We start from the raw sequence: 16,645 nt of genomic DNA, 5'->3' as shown, positions 1-16,645 counted from the left end.
CAATGTCCCCCCCCCACTGTGTCCATCCCCCCAATGTCCCCCCAATGTCTCCCCCTTGCCCAGCCCCCCTCCCCCAATGTCCCCCCAATGTCTCCCCCTTGCCCAGCCCCCCTCCCCCAATGTCCCCCCAATGTCCCCCTCAATGTCCCCTCAATGTCCCTCCCTTGCCCACCCCCCCCTCCCCCGGTGTCCCCCCCCATGTCCAGCCCCACCCACGCCCCTCCCCCCCCCCTTCAATGCGGTGAAATCCCCGCAGGATCCCGAGCGGCCCCAAACCCACCCCGGACCCCCCAAAATCGCTCCGTGCCCCCCCCTGCCCTCCCCCACCCCTCCCGCGGGGAGGGAGCGGCGCAGGGAGGAGTCTCGGGGGGGGGGGCGGGGGCGGCCTCGCCTTCCTGCTCGAGGAAGTTTGGGGTGACAAATTCGCTTTTGCCGCTGGTTTTTTCCCCCCAAAAAAGCGGCGAGCCCGGGAGCGCCGCCCCCGCAGCAGAGGTACGAGCGGGCCCCGGGAGGTGACGGCCGGGGACAGCCGGGGACAGCCGGTGACACAGCGGGAGCGCCGCCGGACCCCGCGCCCGGGGGCTGCCGGCGCTTACACAACTCCGGAACGGGGCAAAACCCCGCGGGAACGGGCAAAAAGCGCCCCCGGGGCCCGCTGCCCTCAATTCCCGCAGCCGGGAAAGGGGTGGGAGCTGGGGGGGCTCCCCCACCCCACGCCCCGAGCCGCGGTTTAGCCAAAAAAGGGGATTTTGGGGTGCTGGAGCTGCCTCGGGGAGGGGGAATGGGGGGTGCTGCTGCTTTTCTTGGAACTTTGGTGGTTTTCCCTGAGGTTTTAATTCTTATCAGGTGTTTCCTGCCCAGCCGCGGGGCAGAAGGGGCAGCTGAGCTCCTGCCGGGGCTCCGGGCCCCCAAAACGGGGTGAAAAGCGGCCGTTTCTGCCAACTTCACCCCAAAAACGTACGTGGGGAAGGGGCAAGGGGAGCTGGCACTGTCCGGGAGGGGGGGCACAGGGAATTGAGGGGATCCCTGGGTGGGACTGCCCCTCCACCCCCATTTTGGGCTTAATTTCTGCATTTTTGGGGCACAACCCCCGAGTTTGGGGTGTCCCTGACCCTTGGGCTGCGCTGGGGTTTGGGGTGACAGAAACCCCCGTGTTTGGCCTCATCTGGGGGGGCTCCACTGCCCCTACCCCTGTCACGGCTCTGTCGCTCCTTGGTGGCTCTGATTAGCATTTAATTAACATGCCTGGTGCTTAATTAGCCACCCCAATGCTTAATGAACCTCCCCAGGGTTTGAGGAGGGCCCTCGGGGCTGGACCTGTGGCCGCGCCTCGCCCGCAGCCCCACCTCAACCTGCACGACCAGTTTGGGGCACTTTCCCCTGGTTTCCTCAGCCTTGGGGCTGTCTCGTGTCGGGATTGTCAGGAGTTCACTCGGACAGGGCCATTCTGGGGTGAAACCCCAGGATTTGGGATCTCTGTGACCTTCCCTGCCCCCGGAATTCCTGCTTTTTACCCCAGAACAGCGCCACTCTCAACTCACCAAAACTGTCCTGATTTCCTCCAACGTGACATGGGCAGGACTCCAAATCTGGGGGAAAACCCCAAATTCCCTCCCCAAAACCCCCAAATTCCCCCCCAAAAACCCCCAACCCCCCCCAACAACCCCAGTCCCTCCCAAACCCCCGTTCCCATGCGGAACACGCATCTCACTCCTGCTTTTCCCTGAATCCTGAGCACATTTGTTCTGTTTCCCCCCCAAAAAACCCCCAAATCCCTCCAATAACCACAAATCCCCCCCCAGGCCCCCCAAACCCTCGTCCCCATGCAGAACATGCGTCTCAGCCCTGTTTTCCCCCAAATCCTGAGCGCATTTTTCCTGTTTCACCCCCAAAAACCCCCAAATCCCCTCCAAAAACCCCAAACCCCCATCCCTGTGCAGAACATACATCTCATCCATTCTCCCCCAAATCCTGAGCGCGTTTTTTCTGTTTCACCCCCAAAAACCCCAAACCCCCATCCCTGTGCAGACCACGTATCTCTGCCCCATTTTTCCCTGGATCCCGAGCACAGTTTTCCTGTTTCACCCCCCAAACCCCCCATCCCCGTGCAGCCCCCCTGGTTTTCCCCGTTTTTCCCCAGATCCCGAGCTCCTTTCCCGCCGCTTTCCCGCAGGATGGCGGAGCCCCCGGTGGTGCCGGTGTTCTGCACCGGCGTCTCGGCGCAGGTGCGGCGCCAGCGGGCCAAGGAGCTGGGGCTGGGCCGGCACGACAACGCCGTGCGCTACCTGGGCCAGGATTTCGGGCAGCTGGCCGAGGAGTGCCGGCGCTCCGGGACCCTGTTCCGGGACCCCGCCTTCCCCCCGGCCGCCGCCTCCCTCGGCTTCCGCGAGCTGGGCCCCGGCTCCTCCAAAACCCGCGGCGTGCAGTGGAAGAGGCCCACGGTGAGCCCGGCTGCTCCATCGTCCCCGTGCTCCCCAAACCCCCGCGGGAAGGTGGGAACGTCCCCGACGTCGCGGCTTTCCCTCCCGCAGGAGCTGTGCCCGCGGCCGCAGTTCATCGTGGACGGCGCCACGCGCACCGACATCTGCCAGGGAGCTCTGGGTGAGGGATCCTCGTCCTCTGCCCCAAATCTGGGCGGTTCGGGGGATGGTTCTGCCAGGAATTTGGTGGGTTTTGGTGCTGCCCAGGTGACTGTTGGCTGCTGGCGGCCATCGCCTCGCTGACGCTCAACGAGACCCTCCTGCACCGCGTGGTGCCGCACGGGCAGAGCTTCCAGCAGGGCTACGCCGGCATCTTCCACTTCCAGGTCAGCAAAGCCCGGCCTCGGGGCTCCCCTCTGCCAGTTTGAGTGCCAATCCCAACGTTTCGGGGCTCCCACCGTCACTTCAGGGCTCCTCTTGTCGTTCTGAGAGGTTCCTACACCGTTTTGGGGCTTTCTTCACTTTTTTAGGCCTCCCCTTGACCATTCTGAGGGGATCCCTCACAGTTTTGGGGCTCCACTCTGCAATTTTGGGGTGACTCCCCCAGCGTTTCAAGAATTCCCTCCACCATTTTGGTCACTCCCCCGATTTTGGGAGGATCCCCCAGTACTCTGGGCTCTTTCCCCACCCAGTTCCTCATGTCCCACTGCCATTGTGGCGACTCCCCCGCTGCCTTGTGGGACCCCAAACCGGGCGTTTGCCCCCCAAAATCTCCTCCCCTTCCTCATCCCCACAGATCTGGCAGTTTGGCGAGTGGCTGGACGTGGTGGTGGACGATTTCCTGCCCACCAAGGATGGGAAGCTGCTCTTCGTGCACTCGGCCGAGGGCTCCGAGTTCTGGAGCGCGCTGCTGGAAAAGGCCTACGCCAAGTACGGCCCCTCCCCGCTCCTCCCCGCGCCCATTTTGGGGCAGAACCCCCCAAAAACGGCCCCGGCTGCCGCGCAGGGTGAACGGCTGCTACGAGGCTCTGTCGGGCGGCAGCACCTCCGAGGGCTTCGAGGACTTCACGGGCGGCGTCACCGAGTGGTTCGACCTGCGCCGGCCCCCGGCCGACCTCTACCAGATCATCCTCAAGGCGCTGGAGCGCGGCTCCCTGCTCGGCTGCTCCATCGACGTGAGCCACCCTGGGCCTTTTGGGGCAAAACCGGCGGGATTTGGGCTCGTTGCCTGGGTAACGCCGCGGTGTCTTCTTGCAGATAACGAGCGCCTTCGACATGGAGGCGGTGACCTTCAAGAAGCTGGTGAAGGGCCACGCCTACTCGGTGACCGGGGCTAAGCAGGTGAGGGCCAGCCCCGGTTTGGGGGGAAAACGTTGGATTTTGGGTGGTGTGGCCCTGACGGCGCCGTCCGCAGATCCCGTACCGCGGGCAGGCCCTGGAGCTCATCCGGATGCGCAATCCCTGGGGAGAGGTGGAGTGGACGGGCGCCTGGAGCGACGGGTGAGGCTTCGTTAGCGCCGGGCTCGTTAGCGGTAACGAGCCGGGGCCCTGCTGACCCCGCTGTCCCTGCAGCTCGGCCGAGTGGCACGCGGTGGAGCCGGCGCTGCGCCAGCAGCTCATGGTCAAGATGGAGGACGGGGAATTCTGGTAGGAGAAGTTCAACTCAAACCCCTTTTCCCGCCCATTTCGTGCTTGTAAATGAGGGCAAACTCTTCCCTCAGGATGTCCTTCCGGGATTTCCTGCGGGAATTCACCCGCCTGGAGATCTGCAACCTCACCCCGGACGCGCTGCAGTCCCGCAAGTTCCGCAAGTGGAACACGCAGCTCTACGACGGGACGTGGCGGCGCGGCAGCACCGCCGGCGGCTGCCGAAACTACCCCGGTAGGCGCGGGGGACGGCCTCCTCTGCCCCCTCCTGCTGGGGCCCTCCTCCTGCTGAGCCTCCTCTGCCCCCTCTGCAGCCACGTTCTGGATCAACCCCCAGTTCAAGATCCAGCTGGAGGAGGTGGACGATGACAGGGACGAGGACGGCGGGCGCGAGCCGGGCTGCAGCTTCCTGCTGGCGCTGATGCAGAAGCACCGGCGCCGTGAGCGCCGCTACGGCAAGGACATGGAGACCATTGGCTTCGCTGTCTATGAGGTAACAGGATCAACTGGGGTCAACCAGCACTGACTTGAGTCAACTGGCATCAGCTGGGGTCAACTGGCCTTGACTGGCGTCAGCCAACATCAGCTGGGGTCAACCGGCCTTGGCTGGGGTCAGCCAACATCAGCTGGGGTCAACTGACCTTGACTGGGGTCAGGCAACATCAGCTGGGGTCAACTGGCCTTGACTGGGGTCAACTGGCATCAGTTGGGGTCAGTTGGGGCATTAATTGGGGTCAGCTGGGGTCTACTGGCATCAAATGGGGTCAACCAGCATGATCTGGCTTCAACTGGTGTCAGTTGGGGTCAGTTGGCATTAGTTGGGATCAGACAGGGTCAGGTGGGATCACCTGGTGTCAGCTGTCACCAACCGAGGTCCCCGGTGTCCCCTCTCTCCGCACAGGTCCCTCCTGAGGTGGGTTCAGCGTTCTGGAGTGGCACCGGCTGGGCCGGGCCGCCCCCGGGGGTGTTTTTGGGGCCGTTTTTGGGGCGCTTTCGGAGCCTTTCCCCCGTGCCCGCAGTACGTGGGGAGGTCGGGCGTGCACCTGAAGCGGGAGTTCTTCCTGGCCAACGCGTCGCGCGCGCGCTCCGAGCAGTTCATCAACCTGCGCGAGGTGAGCACGCGCTTCCGGCTGCCGCCCGGCGAGTACATCGTGGTGCCCTCCACCTTCGAGCCCAACAAGGAGGGCGACTTCGTGCTCCGCGTCTTCTCCGAGAAGAGAGCCGGCACCGAGTAAGCGTCGCCGCGGCAGCGCCCGAGAGCCGGCGCCGCGCCCGCGCTCAGCCCGCTCTGTGTCTGTCTGTCTGTCCGCAGGGAGATGGACGACAAGATCCAGGCCACGCTGCCGGACGAGGTCAGCCGGGGATGGGGGGATGGGACAGGCCAGCGGGGCGCCGGGGCGGGGTGGTTCCCAAAACGGCCGCTTCTTCCCCCAGAAAGTGCTGAGGGAGAGCGAAATCGATGAGAACTTCAAGCAGCTCTTCAAGCAGCTGGCGGGGCCGGTAAGGGGGCGGGGACCCTTGGCTGTGACCTCAGGGCTTGGTGGTGATGCCATCGGTTGATGATGATGTCATTGGTTGGCTGTGATGTCATTGGTTAGCAATGATGTCATTGTTGGTAATGGTGTCATTGGTTGGCAGTGACATCACTGATTGTAGATAACATCATTCGTTGGCCCTGATTGGCTATGACATCATTGGTTAGCAATGATGTCATTGTTGGTGGTGTCATTGGTTGGCCGTGATGTTATGGGTTGGCAGTGATGTCATTGGCTGCCGATGACATCACTGCTCAGCAGTGACACCGGGCCGCCCCGTGTCCCCTCCCCAGGACCTGGAGATCAGCGTCACCGAGCTCCAGACCATCCTGAACCGCATCATCGCCAAACGTGAGCCAGGATTTGGGGGGGCCCCACCCCAATTAACCCCGCTCCCCTCGTTAACACCCCGTCCCTCGTTAACACCCCAAATTCCCAATCCCAGACAAAGATCTGCGGACCAAAGGCTTCAGCATCGAGTCCTGCCGGAGCATGGTCAACCTGATGGACGTATCCTGTGGCCGTGGGCTGGGGGGGCTCGGGGGGCACCCCGGGAACCCCCCTTTCCTTAACCGCCCTCCCCCAGAAAGACGGGAACGGGAAACTGGGGCTGGTGGAGTTCAACGTCCTCTGGAACCGCATCCGCAACTACCTGGTGGGTCTGGGGGCTCTCCTGGGGGGGCTTCTGGGGCCTCTCTCAGGGGTGACCCCAATACTGGGAGGATTCTGGGGTCTCTCTCCTCATGGGAAACCCCCCCCTACGTTGTTTTCCCCCCGTTTTTGGGGCTGTTGGGGTGTGGGGTGAAGATTTTGGGATCTTTTTTCCTGGCTGGTCTTCACTTTTGGGGGGATTTGGGGGTGTTTTGGGTGACCCCTGCTCCTTTGGGGGTACATTGGGGGTGTTTTGGGTGACCCCTGCTCCTTTGGGGGGATTTGGGGGTGTTTTGGGTGACCCCTGCTCCTTTGGGGGGGCTGTTCCTGCCAGAGCATCTTCCGCAAGTTCGACCTGGACAAGTCGGGCTCCATCAGTGCCTACGAGCTGCGCCTGGCGCTGGAGGCTGCAGGTGACCCCCGGGACCCCCTCCGGACCCCTGCCCTGCCCAGGGCTCCCCCAGGTGACCCCCGGGCTGTCCCCTGTCCCAGGGTACCGGCTGAACAAGAGGCTGCACGAGCTGCTCATCACCCGCTACGCCGAGCCCGACCTGGCCCTGGACTTCGACAGCTTCGTCTGCTGCCTCGTGCGCCTGGAGACCATGTTCCGTGAGCACCCCATGACCCCAAACATCCCAAAGGATCCCAAATGACCTCTCCCACCCCAATCCCCAATCATCCCTGGCCTTCCCAACCACACTTTTCCCTCAGGAATGGAACTTTCCCCCCCCCAAATCCCAACACCTTTCCCTCCCCCTCAGGGTTTTTCCAAGCCATGGACGTGGACCAGGATGGCGTCGTCACCTTCGACCTGCTGCAGGTACCCTCAAGGCCTTCCTCCTCCCCTTCCTCCTCCTCTCCCTCCTTCTCTTGCTTTCCCCCCCGCTTTCTTCACCCTCTCCTGCTCCCCTTCCTCCCTCACCCTCCTCCTCCTCCTTCTCCCCAGTGGCTCCAGCTCACCATGTTCGCCTGACCGGACCCTCCAAGTGCCTTCCACGACCCCGCGCCGTTTTTTTTCCCTTTTTTTGGCTTTTTTTCAGCAGAAAAGGCTGGATGGGGGGGTGGGGTGGGGGTCACACGGGACCCCCCCCCCAGCTTTGCCAAAGCCCCCTGTCCCTCCCTCACCTCACGCTCGGCCCTTTTGGGGCAAATCCTCCGGATTTTGGTGCCTCCTGTGCTGACGGAGCCCCGGCCGTCGTCCTTCGCTTCAGGGATCTGCTGCCCCCGGGTGCCATAAAGTGATTTTTTTATTGTATAAATTAAAAATGAGATAAAAACCAAAGAAACAAAAAGTTATTTAAGTCAAAACTCTTTTCTGGCAGTTTTTTCTCTCCCTCAAGGCGGAGGGTGAGGGCATTTCAAGGTGCTCTAAAGTAACGGGTTTAGGGGTTATCTTGTGGTTATAGATCCCATATTTGGGGTTATATTCATATATTTTTGGGATGTTTTGGTGGCTGTGACTTAAAACCCCGGGGGTGTCTCCTGGGCGGGGCACACAGGACGAGGCTGCCGTGACTCGGAGGGGATGAGGGGCCGGGCAGGGAGGGGACCCCGGACCCGGAGCAGAATCCCCGGGGCAGGTGTGACCCCCGGGCCCGAGCAGGACCCCTCAGGCCCGGTTCCACCCCTCAGACCTGAGCCGGAACCCCCCATGCCCGGTTCCGCCCCTCAGGCCCGGTTCCACCCCTCAGACCCGAGCCGGACCCCCCATACCCGGTTCCGGCCCCATACCCGGTTCCGCCCCTCAGGCCTGGCCGGGCCCGGTTCCCTCAGAGCCGCCTCAGCCCCGCCCCCTCAGCGCTCTGAGGGCGCGAATTTTCCCGCCCTATTTTCCTCCCGCCCTTTTCCCCTCCCACCCCTCATGGGCGGTGTTTGAAGCGCGCCGGTCCCGCCCCTTTGCCAGCCTAACGCACTCCCATTGGCCCGTTCTGTTTAAATTTGAATAGCCACGCCTTTTTCTCCGCCTTCACCGCGCCTTTTTTCCTAATACGGCTTGGCCACGCCCTTCCCCTCTCGGAGCCGCGCCCGCGCGGTTCGAGCGCGGCCATGGCGGAGCCGGGGATGGAGCAAGAGCCGGAGCGGGGCCCGGAGGCGGTGACGGCCGAGGCGGTGCTGAGGGAGCTGCGGCTCTTCGAGCTGCGCTGCGAGGGCGAGGAAGTGCCCGACAAGCGTGAGGGCTCCGGGGGGCGCGGCCTGTGGGAGGAGACGGGGGGGGCTTGGGGAGGAGGAAGGGGTTTGGGGGGATGTCAGGGGAGCTCTGAGGGGTGTCGGGGGTCCGGGGGTGTCAGAGGAGGTTTGCGGGGTGTCAGAGGAGGTTTGGGGGTGTCAGCTGTACTGGGGAGGCCTTTGGGGATCTGGGGGTGTCAGGGGAGCTCTGAGGGGTGTCAGAGGAGGTTTGGGGGGTGTCAGAGGAGGTTTGGGGGTGTCAGCTGTACTGGGGAGGCCTTTGGGGATCTGGGGGTGTCAGGGGAGCTGGGAGGGGTTATTTGGTCCATGTGGGTTACTGGGGGCTGTGGTGGGGGCCAGGATTTTGGGACCTGCCGGATTTTGGGGGGCACAGAGAGGATCGAGGGGGTGACTGTGGGGTACAAAGGTTTGGGGGGATCTCGGTGGGATTTGGGACCCCCCTTTCTCCCCGCAGTGGTGGAGCTGTGCCTGAGCCACGGGCTGGGCCCGGTGGCCTTGGCCAACGAGCTGCTGGCCTTCGTCACCAGCAAAGACCTCGACCTGCAGCTCACCCCCGCGGGCCTGGACGCCTTTGAGCACGAGGTGGGGGTCCCAGTTCCCCCTCTGATCCCCCAAAACCCCCGGGATGGCGGGGAGCGCTCACCCCAGCTTGCCCTGCTGCCCCAGGTGCTGGCCAAGCGCGGCAGCCGCGGCCGGCGCGGGCGGGACGAGCGCCGGGGGCTCCTCCACGACATCCACTCGCTCCAGGAGCTGTATCCCCACATCCCCAGGACATCCCCAGGACATCCCCAGGAGATCTCAACATCCCCAGCAGGTTGGGGGGTCTGGCAGAAAGTGGGGGCCCGTGAGCTGTCACAGATGCCCAGGGGGAGGCTGGGAATGGGAGGAATTATCGGATTTGGGGCTCTTGGGGGGGCTTCACCCCAAACCTGGAGCGTTTTTGCCCCTTAACGAGCGCCAGACTCGGCGAGGAACAGGAGGATGAGCTGCTGGACGCCTACACCACCCCATCCAAGGTGGGCAGCACCCCAAACCCACAGGGTTGTTTTTAAACCAGCCTGGGAGGATCCATTTTCCGCGCCTGTTCCCCGCAGGGCTCCCAGAAACGCAGCAATTCCACACCGGAGACGCCCCGGCCCAAGCGGGCGCCGTCCTCCCGCAGCCCCTTCGGGCTCTTCTCCCCCGGCAGCTTCTCCCCAAGGTGGGTGAGGGCTCCTGGGGGGCTTCCCTGGATCGTCTCTTTTCCCTCTTTTCTTCCTTCCTTTCCCCTAAAATCCTGAATCCTTGTGGAAGTAGAATTGGAGCGTTTTAGAAGCTCTGTTAATTTGGGGGGGTTTTTTAAATCCCCCCTGAACCCCTTACGATTACAAAGCCTTTAAAGCTACAAACATTTGTCATTCTTAAAGCCTCATTAACCAACCCAAATCCCTAAACCCTGCTCAAATGCCCTCTGCTCACACATCAGGGAATTCACCCCTTCAGGCTCCGTTTACCTTTGTGCTCAGAACGGGGATAACAGAAAAACCCAAAACCCACAGAGTTTCAGAGTGGGACAACCCCAGGCCCGAATCACCCCCAATTTTCTTGTCCCCACAGTGTCACCCCCTCCCAGAAATACTCGTCCCGGGGGGGCCGGGGCGAGGTCGTGGCCTCGTTTGGCTCCGTGCAGGGCCCGGCCTGGAGCGGCCGCGGCGGCTGCGCCGTCAGGATCTTCGGCTGCCCCGAGCAGAGCCTCAGCAAACCCTACAAATTCATGTTCCAGAAGGCCCTGGACGTGAGGGAAGGTGGGGATGGACCCCCTGGGCAGGGGGGGTTTGGTGACACCGGGGCCACCCCCAGCTTGGGAGGGGTCAGGGATTGGGGTCAGGGGGGGTTTGGTGACACCGGGGCCACCCCTAGCTCGAGGGGGGTCAGGGGGTGTTTGGTGACACCAGGGTCCCCTCCCAGCTCGAGGGGGGTCAGGGATTGGGGTCAGGGGGTGTTTGGTGACACCGGGGTCCCCTCCCAGCGCTGGCCGAGCGGGTGGAGGAGCTCGGGGAGGTCCTGCGGAGGCACCACGGCCTGGAGGGCTTCAGCTCAGCCGTGCTCCCGGCTCAGGTGAGACCCCAGCCCCCCTTTTTGGGGTGAAACCCCCTGTTCTGGGGTTAAACCCCCCCTATTTTGGGTTAACCCCCCCCTTTGGGATCAATTCCCCATTTTGGGGTGAGTTCCCCCGTTCTGGCTCCCGCAGGAGCCGGTGACGGTGCTGGGGCAGATCGGCTGTGACGGGAACGGGAAGCTCAACCCCAAATCCGTGCTGCTGGTGGGGGACAGGGAGCACTCGGGGGGGGGGCAGGTCCCCCTGGACCTCTCAGAGCTTCCAGAATATTCCCTGTTCCCAGGACAGGTGAGGCTTTGGCGGGGGGATCCCCCTTTTCCCCAATTCCTGCTGCCCCTTTTCCCCAATTCCTGCCCCTTTTCCCAATTCCTGCCCCATTTTCCCCCCAGTTCCCACTCCTTTTCCTTGGTTCACACGGTTTTTCCCAATTTCCCACCTTTTTACCCCAATCCTGGTGTCCCACAGGTGGTGGCACTGGAAGGCACCAACAGCACGGGCAGGAGGATGGTGGTGACCAAGCTCTACGAGGTGATCCCGCTCTTGGGGGCATTTGGGGTGCAATTGGGGGGATTTGGGGTGCAGTTGGGGTATTTGGGGGGGAATTGGGGCATTTGGGGGGGAATTGGGGTATTTGGGGTGGAATTGGGACATTTGGGGTGGAATTGGGGCATTTGGGGAGGAATTAGGCCATTTTTGGACATTCCTGGCTTTCCCACAGGGGGTCCCTCTGCCCTTCCACACCCCCACGGAGCCCATGGCAGGTGAGCCCTGGGGCCTCCACTTTTTGTCCCCCGAATCCTCATTTTTGTCCCCAAAGTGTCCTTTGGATTGTCTCCCCCTTTTCCTTCCCCACTCTCCCACTTTCTGTCCCCAAACTCCCCTTATTACCCCCAAATCCCCCTTTTTTCCCCCTCCCAAACTCCTTTTTCCCTCCCAAACCCCCACTTTGCGATCCCAAATCTCCCTTTTTGTCCCCAAATCCCTCATTTTTATTGTCCCCAAGCCGCTTTTTCTCCTCATCCTCCCTTTTTTTCTCCCCACGTTCCCATATTCCATCCCTGTTCATCCCTAAATCTCCCCCTTTTCCCCCAAACCCCCTTTTCTCTCCCCAAACCCCCTTTTTTCCCCAAAACCCCCATTTTTCCCCCCAAACTCCTTTCCCCAGAGCAGAGGATGGTGCTGGTGGCCTGTGGCCCCTTCACGCCCTCGGACAGCGTCACCTTCGAGCCCCTCAGTGACCTCCTGGAGGTGGTGGCCCGTGACCAACCCGATGTTTGTATCCTGGTGAGGAGATCCCAATTAATCCCTCGTTAACAATGAATATTTAATTACCTTCGTCGTTATTAACCCTTTCCTGCACCCCTCACCCCGACCCCGCAGCCTCCCGCAGGGGAGGCTCCAAACCCTTCAAGATTCACATTAAAATCCCATCCCTGAACCCCAAAACACCCATTTCCCACCTAAGAGTGCCCAAACCTCTCATTTTTCACCCAGCAATCCCCAAAATCCCAATTTCTCACCCCAAAGTGACAGAAAAGTTCCATTTTAAGAGCAAATGCTGCCCTCAGAGACAAATCCTGATTCCCTGCCTGGGCACAAGGCCTCGATTTCAGCAATTTCCCCTTTTTGGTCTCATTTTGCCCTGAATTTTGGGTGTGTGGGCTAAAATTGGGGTTCACTGATGAGAATTATTAATAGTTATCTGTCTTAGGGGGTGATTTAAATTGATTTTTTGCTGCTTTTTCCCGCAGTTTGGGCCCTTCCTGGACGCCAAACACGAGCAGGTGGAGGTGAGGAGGGATCCCCCCCAAATCCCCTCAATCCCTGCGGATTTGGGGCAGCACCAGATCCCCAGAAATGTGGGAATGGTGCCAATCCCACGGCACAGGAATTTTTTGTCCCGATTTTGTCTGATTTTGCCCCAAAGCAGAGCTGCCAGCTCCTGAGCCCCTTCTCGGACGTGTTCCGCCTCTGCCTCAGGACCATCATCGAGGGCACCCGCAGGTGCCCGTGGAACCCGCCCCCAATCCCCCATTCCCACGGGGATTTTTTCCCCAAAACCGCCGCTTTTCAGCCCAAAACTCTCTCATTTCGCCCCCCCAACCCCGTTTTTCCCCCTTTTCCCCAGTGCTGGCTCCCAGCTGGTGCTGGTGCCCTCTCTCCGGGACGTCTCCCATGATTTCGTGTACCCGCAGCCGCCCTTCTCCCTCCCAGACCTGCCCAAGGAGGACAGAGCGGTACCAGCCCCAAAATTCTGCTTTTTCTCCCCAAAAAATTGAATTCCCAGGAGGTCCCCACCCCTCCAGCTGGGATTTGGGCTGAAATCCCCCTTTTTGTGCTGCCACAGCTGCCAGGGGGACAAAGGATTTGGGGTTGGGATTCCAGAGCTGCCAATGCCCCTCCCAGCCCTTTTTGGGTTCAGATTCTTTCATTGAATCATTCTTCATCCCTCAGGAGCAGAGCTGATGTTCCTGCAGAAAATCCAGCTCGACCCTGGGGATTTTGGGGAATATTTTGGGCGTTTAAGGAAAACTTGGTGGGATTGGGGTGGGGGTGGGGTGGTTTGGGGTGATTTAGGGCCAATTTGGGGCATTCCAGAGCAGATTTGGGGCATTCCAGGGTGGGTTTGGGGCATTTTAGGAGCTTTGGGGCTCTCTGGGGCTCCCCAGGGCTGTCCTGGTGTCCAGCCCCGTGTCCGTGTGTCCAGCGTGTGCTCCTGGTGCCCGAGCCCTGCACCCTGGACATCGACGGCGTCGTCTTCGGCCTCACCTCCACCGACCTCCTCTTCCACATGGGGGCTGAGGAGATCAGCAGGTGCCTCTTTTTAACCTTTTCCTCCCTTTTTTTTGACCTTTTCTCCCCGTTTCTTTAACCTTTTTCACTTTTTTTTACCCTTTCCTCCCTTTCTTTAACCTTCCCCCTCTTTTTAGCATTTGCCCCTTTTTTTTTTACTCTTTTTTCCCCCTTTTCTTCTCTTCCTTTTGTCTCTTCTCTTCCTCCCCAATCCCCTCTTTCACCCCATTTTCCTTTCCCATTTCCCCCCTTTTTCCCCATCCCTTTTTTCCCATTTCCTCCCTTTTCTCACCCATTTCTCTCCCCTTCCTCCCACAGCTCCTCTGGGGTCTGCGACCGCTTCACGCGGATCCTGCGGCACATCCTGACCCAGCGCAGGTGAGGAGCTCCCAAAAACCCCTCTGTCCTCCCAAAAAACAGCTCTGTCCTCCCAAAAAACAGCTCTGTCCTCCCAAAACCCCTCTGTCCTCCCCAAACCCCTTTTTTCTCCCCAAACCCCTCTTTTCTCCCCAAACCCCTTTTCCTCCCCAAACCCCTTTTCCTCCCCAAACCCCTTTTTCCTGCAGTTTCTACCCCCTGTACCCGCCCTCCGAGGAGCTCACCGTGGACCTGGAGGCGCTGGCGGCGTTCGCGGCGCTGCCGGTGACCCCGGACGTGCTGGTGACCCCGTCCGAGCTGCGCTTCTTCGTCAAGGTCAGCCCCCCCCCGAGCCCCCCTGAGCCCCCCGGGGGAATTCCAGCCCCAAAAACCACGGGAAGGGCCAGGATCAGGGATGGGGGGACCCACATCTCCTGGGCTTGGTGGATTTTGGGGTCTGGCTGGGCAGGGGGGTCCCAGTTCCTCTGTATCCATGGATTTTTGACTTCCCCCCCCCGTCCCCTGTCCCTCTCCCCATTCTCTGTCCCTATCCCTGTCCTTGTCCCCATTCCTGTCTCCATCCCCATCCCTGTTCCCCGTCCCTGTTCCCTGTTCCTGTTCCTTGTTCCCTGTCCCCATCCCTGTTCCCTGTCCCTATTCCCTGTTCCCTGTCCCTGTTCCCTGTCCCCATCCCTGTCCCTGTTCCCTGTCCCCATCCCTGTCCGTGTCCCTGTTCCCCGTCCCTGTTCCCCGTCCCTGTTCCCGTCCCTGTCCCCATCCCTGTCCGTGTCCCTGTTCCCTGTCCCTATTCCTTGTCCCTATTCCCTGTCCCTGTTCCCTGTCCCTGTCCCCATCCCTGTCCCTGTCCCTGCAGGACGTCCTGGGCTGTGTCTGCATCAACCCCGGGCGTTTGACCAAGGGCCGGGCCGGGGGCACCTACGGGCGGCTGCTGCTGCGGAGGGACCGAGCTGGGGACAGAGCTGGGGACATCCTTGGGGACCGAGCTGGGGACAGAACCGGGGACAGAGCTGGGGACAGAACTGGGGACAGAACTGGGGACAGAGCTGGGGACAGCCCTGGGGACATCCTTGGGGACAGAGCCGGGGACAGAACTGGGGACAGAGCCGGGGACAGCCCTGGGGACGGAACTGGGGACAGAGCCGGGGACAGAACTGGGGACGGAACTGGGGACAGAGCTGGGGACATCCTTGGGGACAGAGCTGGGGACACAACCGGGGACACAACCGGGGACAGAGCCGGGGACAGCCCTGCAGAGAATCCCAGGGACGCCCCCCGGAGCAGCCCCTGCGTGGCCGCCGAGGTCGTGAGGATTTGAGCTGCACCCAGGGCTGCAGGAACTGGGGCTGAAACTGAAACTCCTGGAATTGGGGTTAAAACTCCTGGAACTGGGGCTGAAACTCCTGGAACTGGGGTTAAAACTCCTGGAATTGGGGTTAAAACTCCTGGAATTTGGGCTAAAATTCCTGGAACTGGGGCTGAAACTCCTGGAACTGAGGCTGAAACTCCTGGAATTTCAGTTAAAACTTCTGGAATTCTGGTTAAAAGCCCCCAAAATCATTCTGCACGTGGAGGATTTCCCCAGGGGGATTCAGGAATTTGGGAAAGGGACTCCAGGTGTGGCATCCTCCCTGTCCTGGTGTCACCCCTCGCCTTCGGTGGCCTCGTTAGGGGACTTGGAGTTTAATTAGTCCAAAACCAATTAATTACGAATTCCTGGTGCTGCTGCTTCCCAGGAAAAAACAGCTCTGGCTCTGGCTTCGACCCTTTTCCCAAACTTTTTGCCCCAAATTTACAATGATGGTGAAAATAATTAAAGTTTCTGCCTGTCCTGGTGTCATTTCCTAAGGGAGAAGGTAAATCCAAGGGGTGGATTTTGGGGTAAAACCGGGGAAAATTGGGGCTGGGGAGGGACATTCCCCTCATTATTCCAGTGTGTGGTCAGGATTTCCCCAAAATCTCCTTTTCCTCCCCAAATATCCTCATGGAGCAGTTGGGAAGTGCTGAGGTCACCTGTGACTGTCCATCCCAATTCTTCCTCTGCTCTTTGCCCAATTCCAGCCCTTCTCACCCAAAATCAAATACATTTTTTTCAGCATCCATAAAAATCTTATTTTCCTCCCATTTTCAGCTTTATTTCTGTTTTTTTTCACACCTGCACGGGAGGGATCAGAACCCAATTTCCTCCCAGATTTCCCCTTGGGTTCTCCTCCCCCAGCCTCAGTTTCCCTTGGAAAAACTCCGATTTTGGTTAAAACAGCAGCGGGAAGAGCCAGAGCCCGTCCTTGGGGGAATTTTGGGAATTTCCACTCTTCCCCCCTGCCCTTCAATCCCATCCCCAATTCGGGATTTAATTCGGGAATTCCCGAGGGTTTAGGGCAGGGACCCGATCCCGCTGGGGTTTTCCAGGTTTAATTTTCGGGGTTCTTTCCCCGGGGAGAGGCCGAGGGAGCTCCGGGAATTCCCGGGAAGGGAAGCGAGGCCGGGGTGGGGCCTGGAATCCGCTCGGGAGCGATCCCGAATCCTGATCCCGGATCCCGGCCCCGATCCCGGATCCCAAATCCGGATCCCGAATCCAGGGGTCCGCGGGTGACACCGCCGGGAATTCGGGAAAGGGAAGGGAAGGGAAGGGAAGGGAAGGGAAGGGAAGGGAAGGGAAGGGAAGGGAAGGGAAGGGAAGGGAAGGGAAGGGAAGGGAAGGGAAGGGAAGGGAAGGTTCGCTCGCAATCCCGGGATGCTGCGGGGAGGGCGGGCACCGCTGTTCCGCCCTCCCGGCCGCGCTCGCGGCGCTGTCACATCCCGGATTTAAAGGGAAAGCAGCGATTCCTTCCTTTGATCCCGGGAAAAAGAGCGGATCCTCCCCCCCACAGCCCCCCGCCCTCTTCGCTTCCCGGCTTAATTAAACAGCGCTTAATTGGAGCCCCCCGGCTCCGCCCGCT

General features: G+C 60.8%; 2 protein-coding genes across 3 annotated transcripts; both read left to right on the top strand.

The window, feature by feature from the left end:
• The first annotated feature begins 353 nt into the window (after positions 1 to 353).
• On the top strand, positions 354 to 7,480 carry CAPN1 (calpain 1). Its single transcript, XM_084224097.1, has 23 exons — positions 354 to 492; positions 847 to 957; positions 2,174 to 2,441; positions 2,532 to 2,601; positions 2,688 to 2,806; positions 3,217 to 3,350; positions 3,427 to 3,595; positions 3,678 to 3,761; positions 3,835 to 3,920; positions 3,993 to 4,067; positions 4,142 to 4,302; positions 4,382 to 4,560; positions 4,969 to 4,980; positions 5,087 to 5,298; positions 5,380 to 5,419; positions 5,502 to 5,567; positions 5,896 to 5,953; positions 6,048 to 6,112; positions 6,189 to 6,257; positions 6,588 to 6,666; positions 6,746 to 6,862; positions 7,015 to 7,073; positions 7,200 to 7,480. The coding sequence occupies exons 3-23, from the start codon at positions 2,175 to 2,177 to the stop codon at positions 7,224 to 7,226; spliced, it is 2,148 nt and encodes a 715-aa protein (XP_084080223.1). The 5' UTR covers positions 354 to 492; positions 847 to 957; position 2,174; the 3' UTR covers positions 7,227 to 7,480.
• An 820-nt stretch (positions 7,481 to 8,300) lies between these two features.
• Positions 8,301 to 15,526, top strand: POLA2 (DNA polymerase alpha 2, accessory subunit). Of its 2 annotated transcripts, XR_014616870.1 has the most exons (19): positions 8,301 to 8,423; positions 8,895 to 9,022; positions 9,107 to 9,192; positions 9,402 to 9,456; positions 9,535 to 9,641; positions 10,037 to 10,224; positions 10,449 to 10,537; positions 10,671 to 10,826; positions 11,004 to 11,066; positions 11,257 to 11,299; positions 11,704 to 11,822; positions 12,290 to 12,328; positions 12,469 to 12,542; positions 12,667 to 12,775; positions 13,246 to 13,352; positions 13,650 to 13,709; positions 13,898 to 14,024; positions 14,563 to 15,120; positions 15,205 to 15,526. XR_014616870.1 is itself a non-coding variant. In XM_084224094.1 (18 exons), exons 1-18 carry the CDS (start codon positions 8,315 to 8,317, stop codon positions 15,022 to 15,024), a joined length of 2,121 nt encoding a protein of 706 aa, XP_084080220.1. In that variant the 5' UTR covers positions 8,301 to 8,314; the 3' UTR covers positions 15,025 to 15,526. The 2 variants fall into 2 exon arrangements, 1 of the variants encoding a protein (XP_084080220.1); XM_084224094.1 differs by having other exon boundaries at positions 14,563 to 15,526.
• Positions 15,527 to 16,645: the final 1,119 nt, after the last annotated feature.

This window comes from Fringilla coelebs (assembly GCF_963513975.1).
Source record: "Fringilla coelebs genome assembly, chromosome: 33".
Lineage (NCBI taxonomy): Eukaryota > Metazoa > Chordata > Aves > Passeriformes > Fringillidae > Fringilla > Fringilla coelebs.
This window is presented reverse-complemented; position numbering and strand designations above follow the sequence as displayed.

Excerpts from the sequence above, each read along its gene's own strand:
- CAPN1 (XM_084224097.1), top strand. The coding sequence starts at position 2,175 with ATGGCGGAGCCCCCGGTGGTGCCGGTGTTCTGCACCGGCGTCTCGGCG. Across the intron at positions 3,351-3,426 it reads CTGGAAAAGGCCTACGCCAA|GGTGAACGGCTGCTACGAGG; the intron begins GTACGGCCCCTC and ends GCTGCCGCGCAG. Across the intron at positions 3,921-3,992 it reads ACGGGCGCCTGGAGCGACGG|CTCGGCCGAGTGGCACGCGG; the intron begins GTGAGGCTTCGT and ends CTGTCCCTGCAG.
- POLA2 (XM_084224094.1), top strand. The coding sequence starts at position 8,315 with ATGGAGCAAGAGCCGGAGCGGGGCCCGGAGGCGGTGACGGCCGAGGCG. Across the intron at positions 8,424-8,894 it reads CGAGGAAGTGCCCGACAAGC|TGGTGGAGCTGTGCCTGAGC; the intron begins GTGAGGGCTCCG and ends TTCTCCCCGCAG. Across the intron at positions 13,710-13,897 it reads CACATCCTGACCCAGCGCAG|TTTCTACCCCCTGTACCCGC; the intron begins GTGAGGAGCTCC and ends TTTTTCCTGCAG.